The sequence below is a fragment of the Xiphias gladius genome, chromosome 11, assembly GCF_016859285.1.
Source record: "Xiphias gladius isolate SHS-SW01 ecotype Sanya breed wild chromosome 11, ASM1685928v1, whole genome shotgun sequence".
NCBI classification, from domain to species: domain Eukaryota; kingdom Metazoa; phylum Chordata; class Actinopteri; order Istiophoriformes; family Xiphiidae; genus Xiphias; species Xiphias gladius.
This window is the reverse complement of record NC_053410.1, coordinates 7031081-7051747: the sequence shown is the minus strand read 5'-3', so window position 1 is coordinate 7051747 and position 20667 is coordinate 7031081. Positions and strand designations below refer to the sequence as shown.

Sequence of the window (20667 nt, the reverse complement as noted above, 5' to 3'; positions counted from 1 at the left end):
ATTTTGTTCAAACTGTAAAAACATTTTAACAATTAAAACTTAACTGATGTGACAATTTTGTGATAGTTTAATGTGTTTGTTTGTTGCATGACACTGTCACATTCAAGACTGAGTGCTGTTTTCCATGTGTTGGCTGATTATTTTGATACAATTATTAGCAACAACATCCACTGATAAGATTTTTTCCAGGCTATTTGACAAGATGTGTTTTGGAAAAATAATAAACCCGAGTTATTAGAAAGTAAATAGTAGAATGAATTAATACATCCGTAGAACAATAAATGACATAAATCAAAATGACACTCTTACAAGTGCAGCAATGTAGGCTGTTACAAAAACAGCTGCTGATTATCCAAGGTTTCATCTTTGCGTATGTCAGGTTGTGGTGTGTTTACACAGTGAGAAGAGAAACACTCACCTCAATGACACGTGAATCAAAATCCTCATAGGTTTCTGTCGAGAGAAAGGGAGAGAAAGAAAGAAGTAAGTAAAAAAGCTTTTACACACAAAATCATTTGGTCACAGGTGCGCACACACGCGCACACACACACACACACACACACACACAATAAAAAAATTAAACCAGGCTCCCACTAGCATAACAATACCCAAAAGCCCTTGCAGTAGCGTAACGAGTCGACACTTTTCATTGTCGGTGACCTCTGAAGGATGTTACAGCAGCCTGTTCACTTCTAACCAATTAACAACAAACAAAGGAGATGTGACTCCAAGGCTCCAGGAGAAAACACACACACACACACACACACCGCTGGGACATTAGCCCACCATCTGTAAGAAACCAAACCTGATCAGAGACAAGCAACCTAGTTACAGCTCTCTGCACATCACATTCACCAGGCCCCGTGTGTATTTGCGTGAGTGAGAGCGACAGACAGTGTGTGTGTGTGTGTGTGTGTGTGTGTGTGAAAGAAAGCGTTTGTACATGTAGGAGGGAGAGTGCGAGTGTATTTCACGGTGTGAGAGAGCTTGTTAGCACAGGGACCAGAGAGAGGAAATATCAAGAGGATATGAGAGAAAGGAAACTAAAGAGATTTGAAGGAAGCGAATGAGAGACTGAATGCAAGAAGGAGCAGGAAGCGAGAACATGGGCTTTGCGACTACAGAATCTCGTCCCTCATCTGGCAGCAGTTTGAGGTAAACAGGCCAAACTCAACTGTGACAGCAACGGCCGAGGTTTAAACATGTAATTAGGCTGGGAATAGGAGGCCATCAACTTCATCGGTGGATCAGCTGGAATTAAGCAGCGGTGTTCCTCAGAGATTGCAGGGAAGAGTTGATCAGGCAGGAGACACATCTTTATGGGCTTCAGAGACTGTTTACAATACAATATTACATTCAACCCTCGACTCAAAGTCGTGATATAAACCCTCCTGTTACAGGAGGCAGGGCTTGGTTTTACACTGTTGACAGACTTACCTCAGATTATCAAATCTGTGCATTTATACGCCTACAAAATTATAGCACTGTCCTATATTATGGAAACCCCTCTGAAACTGCATTTAGATTTGCATGGTACACTCAAAATGTCTCCAGTGAAACCCATAAGCTTTAAGATCGTAAGGGGATACTAGGTGAGTCCCAGTTCTACATACCGATGAGGGTTTCAGAATCTGTGTTCACACTAGAAAAATGACAAAAAGTGTAAAAGTATATTTAAGTATACTACAAAAAAACGCACAAGGGAAATGGAGGAGCGGCTCACAGCTGCAAAACATTAAAACAAACTTTGGCTGGTAGAGAAACAGCTCCAGGAACCATCCAGAAAACACAAATTGATCTTTTTAAAAAAATCACAGTTTGACTGACTGCATCTGCAAGTTTCCTGTTAGTAAAAAATGGTCAAGTACATTGATCTTTTTTTTCTAGTAACTGCAAAAAAAAAAAAAAGGCAGAAAAACGGAACACTGTAATGTCTCCTCTTCTTTATGCTGTACATTATAGAGTGGCCATCAGCCACTCAGAGCAGTGCACATTTCCCTTTTTTTATTCTGAATGCCAGATGCATATTGTAGAAGCATTACTTAAAAAATTTCCACCAAACTACGCACTCAGTTTAGCAATCCGTTCACACACATTTGTTAATCTGTGTGCACAGCTTATCAATGCGTTTGCTCGGTTTGCCAACCTGTCCGCATGGAAATCAACGCAGTGGGGGTGTAAAAATGAGAGGAGGAGGGGAAAGAAAGGCAGAATGAAAGAAGATAGAAAGAGACAAAGAGAGAGGAGGGGAGAATGCCGAGGAAGGGGAATGGGAGAAGAAGGGGAGGCAGCAGAAAGAGAGAGAATGAAAGGTGTGAGATAGAAAAAGGAGAGTTCTGGAGACGGAGAGTGTGACATGGAAATCTAGGGAGAAGGAGAGAGAGAATGAGACCAACACAGAGAGAAAGATGTCTTTTCAAATTAGGAAATTGGACCACTTGACACTTGAATCCTCATCTCCGTCAGTCCTAATGGGCCAGCCACACTGGCCTGTCACTCTTTTTCTCTCACACACACCCCTTATTACTCCTTTATTGCTTCATCCATCTCTTCTTTTTCCATCACTACAGTAATCATTGTGTCTTCCGATCCCCGTGCCACTCGGTGTATATGCGTGTGTGAGACAGAAGTGAGTTGCCCCTCTGAGACCCTCGACCGTGCCATGTCCTGGTCTCACCATCGCTTCTCCAGCCAGCACAGGAGCCAGATTTATATTTCTCTACAGGGTGTTAAGGGAGATGTGCACAGGCTCCGCCTCGGTCGGTTTTGTTCTGCATGTTGCTGATTGCGGAGACAACATGGAGCAAGTAAAAGAAAGGTTCGCTGATCTTATCTTTATCAGTGACATGACTGATGCTCTCTATTACAATATGAACAGCAGAACGTAAACATGATTATTTTTGTTTTGTGGCTAGAGCTGGCGAGCAAAACCTTTCCACTGCCACTGTGCACACCTACAATCTGAATGAAGAACAGCTCAACGTGGTAGGAGCTGTATGATTAGTCAATTAATAGTTAAAGTAATTTTTCATGTAAAAATTGCTTCAAAATAAAAATTTAAAAATGCTGGCTTCAGCCTGTCAAATATGAACATTTTATGTTTTTCCCTGTTTAATATCATATCAAACCGAATATATTTGTGTTTCGGACTGTTGATCGGACAAAAGATATATAAAGACTTCGCCTTGGACTTTTTTCACTATTTTTTTTTGACATTTTATAGATTAACAATAAACCAGGAAAAAAAAAAGCAGATTAATTGATAATGAAAATATCAGCCCTTCATGGCTACATAACGTACAGTGCGACACATTCATCTAGTGTTGCTGTGGTGCTACGACAATCAACAGGTGAAATCCGTTCCGACATTGGACGTATATGTCAGGACCAATGTGACACCTTGACGTATAAATCTGGCTTCATTGCTTCGAAAACACACAAGGTTTACAAGAAATTGGGGTGTTTTAAATATTCATATATTAGTCACATTGTGTTGTTGTTCAGGCAGGTCTCGTGTATTTTTAGAGAGCTCTTGGGTTGTTTTAAGGTGTTATTTAGGTTGTTATGAAATCTTTTAAACATCTATACGGGCTATTTCATTCTAAACTTTATGATCGTATGTCTGTTTAATTTGTGGCATTTGTCTGAAGTTGTTTGTCTGTGATTCATAGCTACTGCTCCCTATCTTGGCCAGGACACTACAAGCAGTAGGTCTGTGTGGAGTTCACCTCCATTGGGTCCAGGGTCAGGGGCGCCCAGGCTGATGCCCCCCCAGGAGTTTCCTGTCCATCCTCTCTCCCTCTTCACCTTCATCCTCCTCCTCCGATCCCATTCGTCCCTCTGACGCACTGCAGAAAAGGCACAACCGGTACATTTAGCACTGGAGCCCCGAGACCATACACAGGCCACAGCTCAACATGGTAAACATCCAAGGTGCTTTCTGTCATTGTCAAATCAACTGTGTAATTACTGTTAACAAATGAGACCACAGGGGAGACAAATTGGCAACTTCTATTTCGCACCAGATGTGCTCTCGGTGATTCTGCTACTCAAGGTTGAGGCCTCATTTGCCATGCTGTTTCTTCCTAGTGGCTCTTGAAAAGACTCAGTTCCAGTTAAATAATTGCTCTTTGGCTTTGCTGATGCTCCCAGTGGAAAAAAACTTGGCAATTGACTGACAGTGGTGATCACAGCAACTGGTGCAATGTCAAACGAGGGAATGTGATCCTAAATTCATACAGGTTTTGGGGTGTTAAGGTGGCAGTAAATTGGTATGTGATTTATCATTTATGTTCATTTTGTATGTCTGTATGTCCAGAAACTGAAGGGTGTTTCTGTGTATTCGGTGCATTCCCTGTCTGTACCTAGTTCAGCTCGAACCTCCTGCTGCTCAGCCTCGCCTCTTCGACTCATGCTCTGCAGAATACCCTCCTTCAGCACCGGAGCGTTCAGACCAGGCCACAGAAAACCGCCTCGACCTGTGGGTTAAGGACACAGAAAGAGAAGAAGACGAACGGAGAGAGAGCGAGCGAGGGCGTTATATCGTGCAAGACAAGAACATATGAAGTGCTACATGTTTTCCAAATGTTCTTACCCTTGTATATGGAGCACTGACAGAGTGGACAGTAAGAAAAAATGTACCTGCCATTTAAATAACTACTTAAATAAATAAGTGGATAATCAGCAACAGACATATATATACATATGTAGTTGCTTCAGGGTTTCTACATGTGTCAGAAAATGAATTTTTAAGATTTTAAAACTGGCTATCTGGTAATGACTTTTTGCCTAAACAAAGTCCAGCTGAGTATCTCAAGCTCAGCTTTTGCTAAAATGTAGAGTATTAGTCTTAAAAAACTTGATTGGATAACACATTAAAAACATTGTAAAACAGTTTTTCTTTTTAAAACTTAGATTATTTAACCCCAGACAGATGAGTAGGGATGGCAAAAGAGCGATAAATGAGAGACATTTAGTTCCAAGTGAAACTAAGGAGGAGAAGAGACAGGCTGAGACTGAATGAAGACTGCTAGCTCTTCTTAAAAGAAAAGTGAATAAAGCAAGTCAAAAAAGAGAAAAGAGGACAGAGAGAGAGAGCAAAGGGTAATTCCTCTCCCTCGTAGAGCGGTGTAATAAATTAATCAACATTAACTAATGAATATTCTAGTGTGTCGTGTCCATCAGCTGCTTATTAGCATTATTTAGACACATTTGTGCCGACCCCTGAACGGCATACCGCAACTTAACAAGCAAAGAAGGAGAAATTTTAACACTTGTGAACAAAGAAATCACGTAAACAATGCAGTTTTTATACTTGGAAGATATGGAACAGACCCACAGAGACAGAAGAAAAAGACAGAGAGAGAGACAGACAGATGATGTCTCACCTTCTCCGATTGTCTGTCCTCGGTTCAGGTCTTTCTTCATTTTGCGTTTGGTTCTCTTCCCTCGGCCCTTCCTGGCTCCGGCGCCAGACTCCGCCAACACACCTTTCCACAGCTCCTCAGCCGTCACTGTGAGCGCACACACGGACACACACATATGGACAAACAAATATAAACATTACAGGTCTAAAGATCTGTCACTTTTCTATCTTTTCTCCATTTTATCTGTATGAGAAAAGAAAACAAAGAGAAAGAGAACGAAAGATTGTGAGACATCTGGCCACCACCCAAACTTTGCCAAACACTGTTTGACAATGGCAGTCAAATAAAATAAAATGCAGGAAGTTCATCAGCAGATTGTGCCAGTGCTGAGCTCTCTTTTTCCTGGTCTTAAATTACAGTGAAGTGAATATTTTTGAACTTTGTAGGTGATTTATTTATTCATATAGCACCTTTCAAAAACACATTTACAAAGTGCTTTACAGTAAAAGCTACAAAATGTGCTCAGTAGAGCGCAGACCTCCGCCAAGGCCGATGTCAAACAACATACACCAGACTTCAGAGAAAAAAATTCAAATTCAAATTCATAGTAAATAATCAAGATCTGCCCCAAAATTCATGGGTTCTTCCCCAGCCCATGGCCCATCCCTCCACCAGGTGTGGTGCAAATCGGTTCAGTACTTTTTGCGTAATCTTGCTGAAAAATAAAACACAAACAAAAACAAACTAACAATCAAACAACCAGTCACAGGTGAAAAACATAATCTCCTTAGCGGAGGTGACAAAGAATAGAATTAAAAATAATCCAAAACATTAAACGTCAAACAAAAAATTCAAACATAATGAAAATAATTTTTTCTGCAGCTTAATTACTTGAATAAAATGATGCCAATGCCAGAAGACTGGCAGCGGCCTCTACACTGTAAATTCCCATTAAAATTCCCCAAATATTAGTCTTAACTATTTGTCTTGATACCAATTTCTTTTCTGCCTGACTGAAAAGCCAAAATGCTGCCAACAGAGCAGATGTAGAACTTGAAGGGGCATCCTCACTTTCACCTAAGTCTGTTTTCTCACCTGATACACCTTCACAGCGGTGACTTTAGTTCCACCACTGCTCCAACACTGCTACTGAATTTGTGTCCTTTATCTCCAAGCCCACAATGCATACCAAGTGTTTCATTGCTAAATTTTATTTAGGTGTCCCTTTAAAGCAGAATAATGGACAGCCAGGAGTACAGATGGCCAGCAAGTGACATATGGGATCGCCTGGGGACAGTAATTAAAATACAATAAACTCTTTGTGTTTGCAAAGACCTGGCACCTAAAGTAAATATACCGTGATGCAGGTCTAATTTAGCACCTGCAGTGTTTGCACAGATTAAGACCCATCTGAAAACGCTGCACATCAGTGGAAAAAAAACTGGAGAATAAAAATAAAATAATTCAACCAATACTCTACTGAGAGAAAACATTTAAAGACTCTTCATGGCCAAATTTGAGCACAAAGAAAGATTGAATGGGATATGAAAGACTAGGTTTTTAAAAGAGTGTCTGACAGTTTGACAGTGTTTGTATTCCTGTGGTTACAGTACAAACTGTGAGCGAGACATGCTGACAGACTTTCACTTCCAACCTACACTACATGGCCACAAGCATATGGACACCGGAACATTACACCTGTATGTGAATGCTGAACATCGCATTTGAAACGAATGAGCATTAATCTGCTGCTGTAACAGCCTCCACTCTGCTGAGAAGGCTTTCCACAAGATTTTGCAACCTGGCTGCAGGGATTTTCTCCCATTAAGCCACAAGTGACATTGGGCGCTGGTGCTGGGCGGTAAGGCTTGGGTCACAGTCGGTGTTCCAGGTCAGCATAGAGGTGTCGTATGGGGCCGAGGTTAGGACCCGAGTCAAGATCTTCCACACCAAACTCAGAAAACCATTTCTTCATGGACCTCGCTTTGCACACGAGGGAATTGTCATATTCAAAGAAGAAAAAGAAGAAAGTGCCTTCACCAAACTGTTGCCACAATGTCGGAACACACTATTGTCTAAAATATCATTGTATACTATAGCACTAACATATCTCTCAATTTACACTAAAGGGTCTAACCAATTCATGAAAACAGCCCCAGGGCAAGTGCAAAAAAGTAAAACAACAGAGATGTCCACATACTTTTGGCCATTACTGTATTTATTATCTTCAGAGAAATCAAAAGAGAAACAATAAAAAAAGAGAAAGGGGGTGCGAGGACCAACAACATCTGCGACGCTAAACATCGGGGTTTAAACGTAGCAGATAAAAATCTTGTTTTTGTTGACTTCTGAACATTTTTTTAACTTTAAAACCGAGCTTAAGCTCATTATTCTTTACTTAAGTATGAATTGCTTCTCAGTCTTGATGAAAACAAGGAATGTCAGTGCTTGTGACAGTGTGTAACTTCTACTATTCTGAGCAAGTTTATCAGAGCCACAATTGATTCAAACACCATCGCATGAACAAATCCTGCAAGCTGAATATGTCTTGTGTTACTGGACCAACTTAAAAAAAACAGGATCTAATTAAAAAGGCAAAGGTAATGTATTTCAGCTTATGTGCAAATCAATCCTGTGGTATCAACCACAAAGCCATTTGTTGCAACTGCAAATTGAAGCAGGAAATGGCTAAATTGCCAATTACCACCTGAACCAAACTTAGAGTTGCTTTTGTAAAATCAAGTGAATGTATAAAATCTAAATTATGGTTAAAAGATAGTGGCTCCCTTTGGGCTGTACCTGACAAATTATGACGTTACGGCTCCAACGTGAGGACAAGAGATTTTGGAAGTCATCTTTTCATAAACTTACACTTGTTGAAGAAGCTGCCGTGCCTGGTTTGCTGCCATGCCGTTGCAGGGAACGGTGGAAGTGCAGGGTTTCTTTGGAGAGAGGCAGCCGAGGCTCGACTCGCCAACTGGGATACCTGAGCTGCTCCCACAACGGTACGGAGCGGTGCCACGCCTGAAAGAGAGAGACATGTAACAAAACTGCTTTTATGTGCATAACACCAAGCAAGTTTAACATACAAAGACAAAGCTACGAATACACACACAGAAAACGCTTCACGTCAAGACAACAGCAAACATCAGGCTCGGCCAATTTACTGGTACTTCAACCTGTAAAATGCTAAATGAAAAGGTTAGACTGTTACATCACACTGATATTGACTTTTCATTAACAGGAGGCGCCATGATCTCCGTGATAAACATGTAGGCTCACAGTATTAGCAGTTGGTCATCAAGAGCGCTAGTAGAAGTTTAAAAAAACAAACAAATTAAACAAATCAGTTTTACCTCATTAATATTCAAATTTCTGCAGCAAGGCACATCAAAATCTAATCAGATCATCTACTCCATATGGGGTACTTGAGGTGTAAATATTAAATTTCTATTGTGTATAGTTCTTGAGTTATCATGTTCACAAGAATGTGTCTACAGAGTCAACGAAAAACAGAGTGAAACAGAAACAGTCACCGAAAAACGGATACACGATTTTTTTAAAAAAACCGTTAATACACCATAGAAGAGGAAGACAGTGAGCAAAGTAATACTTGATAGAAGTTGAGATTTCACCGATATAAAATGCTGTTCCTGTTGTGTGTAATTATTTTTCACGTATGCCGACTTAAAGCACGGACTCAACCCTTGCATAAGTAGGCTTAGGTCATTCTTGCAAAGGCGTCTACATTTAGTACTAAGCAGGGCGACATTAAATTGAAAGAATTTTGAATAGAGTTTGGTTTGGGAAATGCATACATCATTCTAAGGCTGCATGGGGATCACTTTAAACAGGACTGAAGTGTCAATCACCAGCACTAACATTTCCATGCTTTTGACTATTATGTCCTTACATTACCACAATAGTTAAACGATTTAAAAAAATCAATAATATTGATGATAAATATTAAGCTAAATAACGATTAGACAGTGGCTAACAAACGTGAGGAAGAAGCAACCTGTAAAACACACACAATGCCAGCTAGTTTCATCAATTTTGTTGTAAAAGTCTAAAATCTAAAGAGCTAAAATTTGATCATTAATAGCATGGAACACATCACTTCTAACCACACGGGAGTTTAAGTTATTTTCCAGGCGTTTTTGCTCAAGCAAAGCCCCGCAGCAATGTCAGGCTGGTCCCGGGTCAGCAAACAGACCTGACCAGAACCGGACAGTCACACGTCGAAAACACAACATACGGCAAACATACACTCCGATGTATACACTGTACGGGTTTAACGAAGCTGTGGACGATAAGAAAGAGAAATAATTCACCTCCGACTGTGATGCGGAGGGCAAGGGACACCCGTATAACCGTCGCCATGCTGGATATGAAGGGTCCTTCAGAGAACAACAAGGCGTCGGAATTATGCCGGTTGAAAAATAGCGCAATACAGAGGATATGGGTTTTATATTTTTCTTTTTCTTTCTAAAAATGAAATGCAATGTACTTTATATTGTTTATAATAATTATTATTATTATTATTATTATTATTATTATTATTATTATTATTATTATTAGTAGTAGTAGTAGTAGTAGTAGTAGTTAGGTACTTGTACTTTACTTGAGTATTATGGTACCTTATACTTGTACTGTAATTAAAGGCCCAGCGTACCAGCACACCGCACAGGTGTTTGCAGTACTGTGGTTGATCAGACCCTCGCAGGTTGGAATTGTGCAAAGCCCCGCTGGGATTTTCGTCAGGTCACCAGTAAAAATTATAAGCTGTAACTGAGAGCCACTGGAGTCCTGAAATATTATATTATACTACTTTGACCTGAGATCATGTATGTCTGTATAACATTTTTAAAAATATTGGAGGCTCCATAATTTAACACTCTGAAGGGGGCATAATGAGTACTTGGGATACTTTTAGTACATTTTGCTGGTAATACTGTGTAAGACATTTACTTGGAGTATTTATACAGTGGGATATTGCTACTTTTACTTAAGTAACTAACTTTATTAATAATAATAGTGCAACATAAATTATAGAGCATGTTTCTGAAAAAAAAGTGCTACAAGATAAAAGCAACCAATTAGAGAGTTCATTGCAACATAAAAATACAAAATGAGACAAAAACAGTATTATAACAAAAAGGATAATAACAAGAAAAGATTTTATAGAAAAAACATAAAAAAAAAAACTTTAAGTTAAACAAAATCTGTGACATCAGCTTTATTGCGACCCTTTTGGATCTTGTGAATATAATAGGATAGATTAGAATGAACCACAATAGAATAATAAAAACACAACAGAGCAAATATCCTTCTTCTCACTCCTGACCTTCTTCCACTGCTCAGTTTCTCATCGTCCTCCAGTTTAATTAATTTTCTCCTCCTCGTTCTCATTTCCTGTTAAACAACATAGGACATCACCTCCTGTTCCTCTAGAGATACACTGCTGCTTTCACAGCTGGCACTGTATCTCTATGGCATTTACAATTTCTGGTTTATTCACTTTATAATGATTAATTGGTTAGATTTGATTATATTAATTTACCGAAATTGCACTGTCCTAACTGCTTTTCAAACTTTAAGAATGATGACTTGATTCACTGAAACGCAGTTTGAGAATCATTCAACATGAATCATGCATATGTCTGCGCCTTTCCGATGAGCTCCCAGTTCAAGGAGGAAAAAAAACAAGAGGAAAAACAAATTAAGGATTTTTTTTCAGGAGGCTTTCTGTTGATTGGCTGCATATATAAAAACCCACAGAAACCTGCCCCCCCCCCTCTCTTTTTTCCTGATGTTAATTGTCACACCAAGACAAGAGGAAACAAGATGATTATAATGTGGAGGACCTGAGGAGAAGATGCAGGAGAAAGGTGAAGGGGATGAGGGAAGAGACAGAGGAGAGATGGGAGGAAAGGTGGAAGGGGACAGTGAAGGGGGAGGGTGGAGAAATGAGGTCTTGTTTACAAATGGTAAGAAAATAAGTGAAGTGCATAATCATCCACACAGCATGGGGTGCATTGGGAATAGGAGGGAATCTGCTTGGAGGAATTGTAGTCATACAGTCTAATATTGTGACAGAAAATATTCAACCATGGGTGAAAACTTGGTCAATGTACATTCGACACTGCAGTATCTCTATGTACAGGACGTATTTGCACCTAGTGTATTTGCAATTGTTCATGTATCTTATGCATGTCTTTACACAAAGTGTTTGCATATGTAGATAATTTAGTTTATTTGTGCATTTCATTTATTGAATTTAATAAATTAAGTTTTGTGAAGACGGAGAGCACAATCAAGCTGTGGGCCCCTTTTGGTCCATAAACATTCACAGTGCTAGTGGAAAAAGTAAGTGAACCCTTGGATTTAGTTGCTGGCTGAACCTCCTTTGGCAGCAGTAACCTAAAACAAGTGCTTTCTGTAGCCACGGATCAGACCTGCACAACGTTCAGGAGGAATGTTGGAACATTCTTCCTCTCAGAGCTGCTTCAGCTCAGCCATATTCTTAAGATTACTGCTGTCAACGCCTCTCTTGAGGTCATTCCACAGCATCGGTACCGGGTTAAGGTCTGGGCTCTGACTGAACCACTCCAAAAGTGGGATTTTCTTTGTTTGAAGTCATTCCGTAGTAGATTTACTTTGAAGTTTAGGGTCATTGTCTTGCTGTCTCACCTATCCTCTACTGAGCTTCAGCTGGCGGACAGCAACCCTGACATTATCCTGTAAGATACCTTGATAAACCTGGGAATTCCTTTCCCCCTCGATGACCGTGAGCTGTCCAGGCCCAGAGGCAGCAAAGCAGCCCCGACTATTGATGCTGCTTCCACTGTGCTTCGCTGTTGGGATGATGTTTTCATGATGGTATTCAGTGCCCTTTTTACACCTTAGACTCGTGAACAGAGATTATAAACAGCGCCAATGGTTAAGCGTAATATAAACTGAAATAATAAGGGACTTAAAACTATATTTTAACTTGGGGTCGCTGAGCAAGATGTGGCCTCAAGATAACATTAGGAAAATAATGCAGATGTTGCTTTAAGACCCCTATCATTTCAGTACTGTAATTTAGTTTGCATACAATTTTACCAAAAAAATATGTAATAAATTAAATAACCACAAATAAATTGCCACAAAGTGAACCTGGAGTCCTTGAGGCCCTGAGGGTCTGGGGCTCTGGGCCATTTCACTGTATTTGTGTGTACATACTGTATTTAAACAACTACACTGTGATTGTTGAAATATGCAGGAATTTAGTGGAATCGACTAATCTTTTCTCATTAATTTAACATAAACATATACGTTTTATTAATTTTAAGTAAATTCAACTAAAAATAGCTAGTTCATATTTTCAAAACACTTCAGAACTTATAATGAATATCTTATATAGTAAGTTTAACCAGTTTGAAATTAATTACCGTTTATTTGTGCATTCAGAACAAGAAACAGTGAGCAGTGAAACTAAATACACTTAACATGTTATTTGGATGTTCGTGCATTTATGTCGCTAATGCCTACGCAATGCACACATACACACACGCAGCTTTCTCTGAGCGCGTCCAGCAGGCCACCAAGCAGCACCTCTACCCTTTGGACATGACTGAAATGCAGCAGAGTAACTTGTAATTATCCCCTTTACGTGTCTCAATTTCGCTTTATTCAAGATCATTTTCTCAACATTACAGCCCTTTTCCCCAATACAGTGGAGAGCTGCAATCAATGAGCTGCTGAAGGAAGGACAGCCACCCAGCTATGTGACTACAGGGGGTGGGAGCTGCTGGGAAAGAATCAATGCCTTTCCTACTGTAACGTTTCTCCAGAATGATTGTCCCATAATGACGGATTCATCCAGGGCTTTATGCAAAAGGGTGAGTCACTTTTCACGGCTTTGTACAGTAGGGGAGTGGAGGAGTGAAGAGTGGGAAACTATTTTTTTGAGAAGTTTGTATAGACAAGCTCACTAAGAAGATATTGGTGATGCAGTTTTGTTTCCGCACTGTAGGAGTGGGCTGTTTCATGCCAGAAGGTTCAGCTGTTTGTCAGTTACATTGAGGATTAGACTGCATTATATAGAGACTTAAAGTTGGAGGAGTTATTTTGGGCGTCCAGGATCCGGGATATAGTGTAAAGTCAGTGAATGTTGTACATAAACAATGTTAGGCGACAGGCAGTTGGTGCACTTCCAACGTTTGGATGGACATGAATAACAAGGGCAGAAGATGAGCAAATGCATGAGACGATATCTGGTTCTTTGAGCAAAGGTCAAGAGAACAAACTTGTGTACATAAACGAGACCAATGTTGCAGTCAACTCACAAGGTGACATTTTTCTCATCACCACGAAATAGGTTGGGGCTGGAAGCTTGGTGACAAGGCTACAGCTGACCTGCTGTAGCTGGCGAGTTAAGGGCTCAGCTCCCGGAGCTTCTCTTTACTTTTTCTCCACAGTTTAGTTTATTTTCCCCTTACATTTTGTTTACTGTTGCATTTCGGGCCATTTCCGTCAATAAAAATTTATTAAAGAAGGAAAATAAAGCTGTCCAAGCTAATAAGCTTGCTAATGGTCAGTTAGCAAACTTCACACAGTTTCTTCAAAAGACATTTTTGTTCCATCGACTCCTGTCGTTCGTCCTGTTTGTAACCCTTGCCACAGTTTTTACTCTGACAGACGAGATTAAATAAAAGAGGATGGTGCAGTTATAAAGCTATGATTGCTTCCTTTATTTTGGACTGTCCGTTGCATCAAAGTACAGCACTGTCAAGACAGCTTGCTACTGGTCCACAATCTGCGTGTCAAAGTTTGCCAAAGTTGAAGTCTACAGGATTAATTTGGCCTCCTTGAGCGAATCCTCTTATCGTGGCAATTCCATTGGAATGAAACGACTTTGCCACAAAACTGTGGCATTTTAAATCCTGTCTGAAGAGTCCATGCAGCCTCTGTGAGGCTGTACTTATTGGTGCATTGAGCTAAATACTAATGTCAGCATGCTAACATGCACACACTGACAAATATTAACATGCTGATGATTACAAGTATCATTTTTACCATGTTCCGCATCTTACACTAGCATGTTTGCATGCTAATATTTGCTAATTTGCACTAAATAAAATCACAGTTCAGGGGGGTGCACCATTGGTTTTGTGAATAATTTGACAGTACTGGACAAATTAAAATACTGATCAGCACAGGACCATTCATTTTCAACTTGAGCAGAGCTCTAACCTGCCAGAATAACTTAAAACACCTGTTTATCATAAACAGCACCGTGCCCAAAGCAGCAAAAATCCAAAATGAAGTTTAAATCCAACTCTGACCTCAGCTGTTATTGCTTTTCTCTACTAAGTCCTTTTCTCACAAGATCATTCAAGCTTCACTGAATTAAACGTATGATCTATTGTCTCTGAACTACAACCTGGATTGTTTGTACTCTTAGTATTTGGAGGCTTGGAGGCTGCTCTATATAACAACACATTTGTCTGAGCACGTCTAAATCATAATTACGCCTTCTTTTTATTGCGTAGAAAAAGTATTTACATTAAATGTTCACTTCTGTGAGCTGAAAATGTTTTTATTGTTCTTGCACTTCCATGTGATATTTATCATATTATATATTTCAGGGCCTTGATTACAAGAAGAAATGATCTATAAGTAACTCCTTATTTACTGGTATCAACTGTAAACTACACTTAAGCTACAAAAGTTGGTATGGCCTCCTGTTCCTACACCAACCAGCAACATTTTTCCATACCACTGTTGTTCATATGCAGCTAATATGGAATTGGACCTGAAAATATTATATTTTAGTAACAGCACTCGCTGGTAAGTTATTGGCCTTTACAACCTAATCCAGTCGAACTGTGACACACACACACACACACGCACAAGGTCGTCATCTATCACATTGCCTGATAAGGACTTTATCCTCTCATTGTCCTCGGGGATTCAGGAGTAGGACAGTGTGTGTGTGAATAGGGATTTGGTGTGTGTGAGAAAGAGAAAGAAAGAGTAAGTGTCTCAGTAAATTTTATAATCCACCGTTACAGTTGGAGGTAAGAAACAGCAGAGCAAATGAAACCACAAATCTCCAATAGCAACAAAATAAAACAACACAGAACAAATGGGAGTTGCAGAACAATACTTTATAAATATGATGGTCTATTCAAATAGTTTTTAAAAGCTTTTTAAAGTGAAGTATTGACTCAGCTGGCCCGAGGAGGAGGCTATTCCAATAGTTGAGCTAAAACTGTAAAAGCACAGCTATGTTTTGAGCATTGACTGCAGAACATTTAACAGCTGTTGGTCAGCATCATCTGAGGAGAGCTAATGGATTTAAAAGATGGTAAATATATGGAAGTGAGTGGGAGAATGGGAACTAGAGACAGAGGATATGATGGTATTTACAATGAAAGGAGGGCACAGACATGTTCTTATTTCTTATTTCAGTCCAAAAATATGTGTCAAACTGACATCTTGCTCATCAGAGAGGCAGATAGTTAGAGAGTGAGAGTGAAGGCTTCTCCCAGCGGAGCTGTCTTTGGGTCTTAACCTGATGTGAATCGATACTGTAAGTCCCTGCTGTCACTTCTCCGACACCTCCTCCTCCTCTTCCTCTCTCCTCACACAGACAGGACAGGACAGGGAAGGACTGGAGGTGACACCACCTCACCTGGCTTAAACTGCACGAAACAGTTATCGTCAGCAAATCCTTTCTGTCTTTGTTTTAAACTCTTTGTTTCAACAGATATTTGGAGGAATTAGTCCAGCAGGGGGCCTGACAAAAGACATCAAAACCAGCTTCGACTTTTCTCACTGCCTGTGTTCATCCGGTCTCTGTGCAGATGACACATTAAACGAAAACGGGAGTAACTGAGCAGAAAAACATTTTTTAAAAAACCCAAAATGGTTTAATAAGTGTTAAAATGATATGAATCATACGTTATACTCTTCACAGTCTGCGGTCTCAACCAAACTGAGATTTTGGACCAGTGAGTGGCCCGTCTCACGCCACCACCATCATCAATCCCAAATTTAGGTGTATCTTTTACACCTTACACCTTTTACACCTGTTCATCCTTCCAGTAGAGTTGCACTCATTTGTAGGATCTATGCCAAGGAGCTTTGATGCTGTTCAGGTCGCTCATGGTGGCACAACACCTTACTAAGACACTTAATGTTTTTTCTTTAATTTGTCAGCCATCTGTGGGTTAGAATCACCTGGGTAAGCCGATCATGAGAGTTTTGCTCGATTGACTTTCAATACAGTGTTTGCATTCAAGGCTACGGTGTCGGGTAACTTTTTCTTTTTGCTGTTTTGCCCAACCTTTTCAAAACCATTCTTTATTCAGGATAGTTTAACTGACCCTTGGAAGCTGCCCAGAACAAGCCCAGCCTGATTTGACCGGCCACTTATTAGCTCCACTGGAGCAGCTAAGAGTTTACAATCTTTCTCAAGGACACCTCAGTGGTGGTATTCAGGGAGGGGCAAGCACTGCTCTTCCCCTCACACCGCTTATGCACACCATGATATGAGCAACAAACAGTACATTTCAATTCTGTCATGTACTAGCTTGTATGTAGTGATGCTAAAGTACAGGAGTTTCCTATTTACACTGTTGCCTTGCTTTTTCCCCCCCTTTGGCTTGTCTACTATTTTATTTTCCCTTGTTTTTGTCATTTTCTTGGAAGACATTTTAGATTTTCTTTACACAAAGTGATTATAATTGCAATTACTGCTGTTAAAATGAATCCATCCCCTCCCCTACAACACCTTCCGTTTTCTCTTGTCTTGCCTCTATAGTTGAACAGGAAAAAGGTTCAAAACTTCTTCGACTGATCATGAATTATGCAGCCACCCCAACGTCAGATGAAAAATTTACCATGTGAGACATTATGTAATATTAATTGTTGTAAAAGTTGTAGAGCAAAGGAGAAACTGTGTTGTTTGTTGAAAGACAGGACAAGATAAGAGGTGGAGAAAAATGAGGGGATAAACAAGAAGGGGGGATGGGAAAGATTCAAGTGGAAAGAAAATAAGGAAACGTTGGAAGGGGAATGTAAAAGATAGAAAAGATGAAAATGAAACAAGTAAAGCAGAGGGAATATAGTGAGATGCAGGAAGGGAGACAGAGGCACAAAAGATGATGATGAGATTGTTGCAAGAAAAAGAAAAGGAGGAGAAAGTGTAACTGATGGAAATGAGAGGAAGGAAGGAGGTGAGTTAAAGGAAGAAAAGGGGGAAAAAAGGAAAGGTAAGAAGGAAATAGGAGTGGTGAGGTTGAGATGGAGGATGAAAGGCAAAGAGGGGGAGGAAGAACAGACAGGTGGAAGACATGTATGAATACCTATACAGATGGGTGACAAATTCAAGGAAAAACCTGAATAAAGGGACTGCACTTATATATATAGTCTTATCAAACACTCAAATAACTCTACACTACATGCCACATTCACCCGTCCACACACTCTTCGTGCCCTCATCCATAGGTCACGAAGGGTCACCGAGTGGTTTGATGAGTATAAGAATAATGTGAATCCTATGCTCTGGCCTTCGCAGTCACCAGATCTCACCCATGGGAGACTTTGGACCGACGTGTTAGACAGCGCTCTCCACCACCACCGTCCTCAAGACACCAAATGAGGGAATATCTTTTGGAGGAATGGTGTTGAACCCCTGAGTAGGGCTCCAGTGCTTGTAGGGTAAATGCCAAGGGGCACTGAAGCTGTTCTGGTGGCTTGTGGTGGCCCAACACCTTCCTAAGACACTTTATCTTGGTTTTTCCTTGAATTTGATACCCGTCTGTGTGTTGCCAAAACTAGGCAATTATGCATTACAGCTAATTTAAATATTTATAAACAAAAATTAAAATGCAATGTGTCTGACAGATGCCTGACCTGACACTGGATTCAATCCACGTTTGAACAATGGTTAAAGAAGAAGGAGATGGTGAAGAAATAGATACATAGCCCTTCATGTCAGGCTTTATCACATAAAGCCTTTAATGAGTATAAATCAATGTTGTGTGCAGGTGATAAGTGGCCTGTTCAATGGCAGAGTCATTACACCTCTCAAGAGGAACTGACGGAAAACAGACACTTCTTCTAGGAAGGCGCTACCTCGAAGGCAGACATCAAAGAAAGACTGGGAAAGCCTCACACGCATAACTCTGACACAATCATTTACTTCAAAAATGGCGGCCCACTGCCTTCTTCAGGAGGTTTTTACACCTCTACTCATAATATTGTGGCTGTTTTTTTATGGAGGGTCACTTCGAACTGAAGGCAAATTCAAAATCAGTTGCAGAGTTAAGGGGATAAAATCTCAGATGAATTGCCATTATTTATATGAAAGAAAAATGAACACTGAAGCTCCCCTCCGTTCAAATATGTTTGGTTTCGCCTGGATGTTTTATCTTCGCTGTGCCGAATGATGTAGGCGCAGAATTAGACACTAGGAGGCTGTTTTCAAATTCATCTGCTGAAGGAAGAAAGTCCCTACAAGCACGATATTGTGACATTACAGCTAATTTGGTCCAATATGCAAATCACAGAGGTTTGATGTGGAAACTTGGAACCTCCAGAGAATGGACTTGAAGAGACATCTTGTGTCCAGTAGTCCAGTGCAATGTAAACATTTTTGCATGTTCATAGATTCTGTATTTTTCAACAAAGGTGAAAGAGTATATTTTACTTTTTTTGTGGAAAAAAAATCACACATCAGACACATTATTATTATTAAATTTAGACTATTTTGATCTGTCACAGCATTCATTTGTGATGTATGCCACGCATGTCTGGGCCCGTAATTTCTTTTTAAAAATTACTTATATTTGATTGCGTTTTCAATAGGCTCACACAAAAAGCTATAAAAAGCTGAGGTAAAAATCTTACTGATAGCATCTAATGTTAGTCAGTGTTCTTGTTCTTTATACAAAAACACTGTAATGGGTTTTCTACCCAGAGTTTTTACATTTTTCCATCAGTCTGGCCACAGATATTTGGAGGGAAAGAACCTTTACCTCCACAATAAAAGGTAACATTTAATCACGGGAACCACTCCAGGAATGCAATAAATATCACTGACTGATATTTAATATCTGAGGCAACTGCGGGGGGGGGTTCTGTTGAAGCAAGTTGGGTGAATATTGTAACACTGCGTGACAACAGGTTTGACAGACTATCTGACAAAGTTGTTATTTAAGAGGGAATCGATACAGAGGCGGTGTGTAGAAAAAACATCGCTGTTGCCAGGAGGAGCAACAGTAGGAGAAAGGAATAAGAAAAAAAATTTGAAGAAATTCAATTGTACTCCGACGTTTGGCTTGAGGGAGGGAGCAGAGAGGCAATGTGAAGAAAAAAGGTGCAGGAGGGAGGCTCGGCGAGGAAGAGAGTTGGAGAGACAAGGATGAAAAGGAGAAATCCGAACAAGCACAAATGAAAAATAAAGGTAGCGGAAAGCCAGCAGGAGATGTGTACATGTGTGTGTATGTGAGTGAGAGAGAGAAGGTAGTGCACACTGGCCTGCATGTGTTTTTATTTGACATGAACAAAGGAGATGTGAAGAAAATGCGAGGAAAACAGCAGATAAACTGGGTTTTAAACGGAAATATGTTTGGGTGAGGTGAACAAAGGAAGGTGGGAGGTAGGGGACGGAAAGAGGGGAGGGGCGGGACGGAAAGGAATGGATGCAACACAGGGAAGAGGGGAGAGAGGGAAGGCATTAGGGAGATATAGAGAAGGAAATGAGGGGGGAAGTGAAAAGAGAAAGGGACATGGACCCAGGCAGTGGAAACAAGAAGAAAAATTGGAAGGACAGTATGGGAGGGGAGTAAGGAATGAAGGAGGAAGAAAAGTATGTAAAAGGGGCAGAGAAGGTGGCAATAAGAGAGAATATGAGAAATGAAAGAGAGAAGAAAGGATGGAAGAGGCAGGATGGGAGGGTAGAAAAAAAGAGGAAAAAAAGGATTGAGCAATTTAACGGGAATGGGGAAAGTGGAAGAGATGTAGAGAAGGGGAGAGAAACAGAAGGGAGTTGGACCTAGGTAATTGAGATGTTAACAGAAGGGGGAGAGTAGAAGGGGGATGTACAGACCTGCCAGACTGTGTGCTGCCTTCATTCCCTTTTAATGGCAACCTCCTTTTCAGGATAGACTCGTGCTTTGGCATCATCCAATCTGGATCCCTTTAGGTTTTGACGATTTTAGTAGAAGTCACCTTCATCACGGCAACAGAGCGAAAAGTCTTTGTTGACAGCAATGCGAACCAACTTCAAAATAAGTGCCACCAG

General features: G+C 40.3%; 1 protein-coding gene across 1 annotated transcript in view; it reads right to left on the bottom strand.

Annotated features, from left to right (window-relative positions):
- Positions 1-9788, bottom strand: part of mrps5 (mitochondrial ribosomal protein S5) — a 28866-nt gene extending 19078 nt beyond the window's left edge. The window contains exons 1-6 of the mRNA XM_040140074.1: positions 9701-9788; positions 8238-8390; positions 5388-5513; positions 4365-4478; positions 3729-3848; positions 419-453 (exon numbers count right to left, since the gene is read on the bottom strand). Coding sequence (XP_039996008.1) covers positions 419-453; positions 3729-3848; positions 4365-4478; positions 5388-5513; positions 8238-8390; positions 9701-9749 — 597 coding nt within the window. The 5' untranslated portion in view covers positions 9750-9788. The remainder of the gene's footprint in view (positions 1-418; positions 454-3728; positions 3849-4364; positions 4479-5387; positions 5514-8237; positions 8391-9700) is intronic.
- Positions 9789-20667: the final 10879 nt, after the last annotated feature.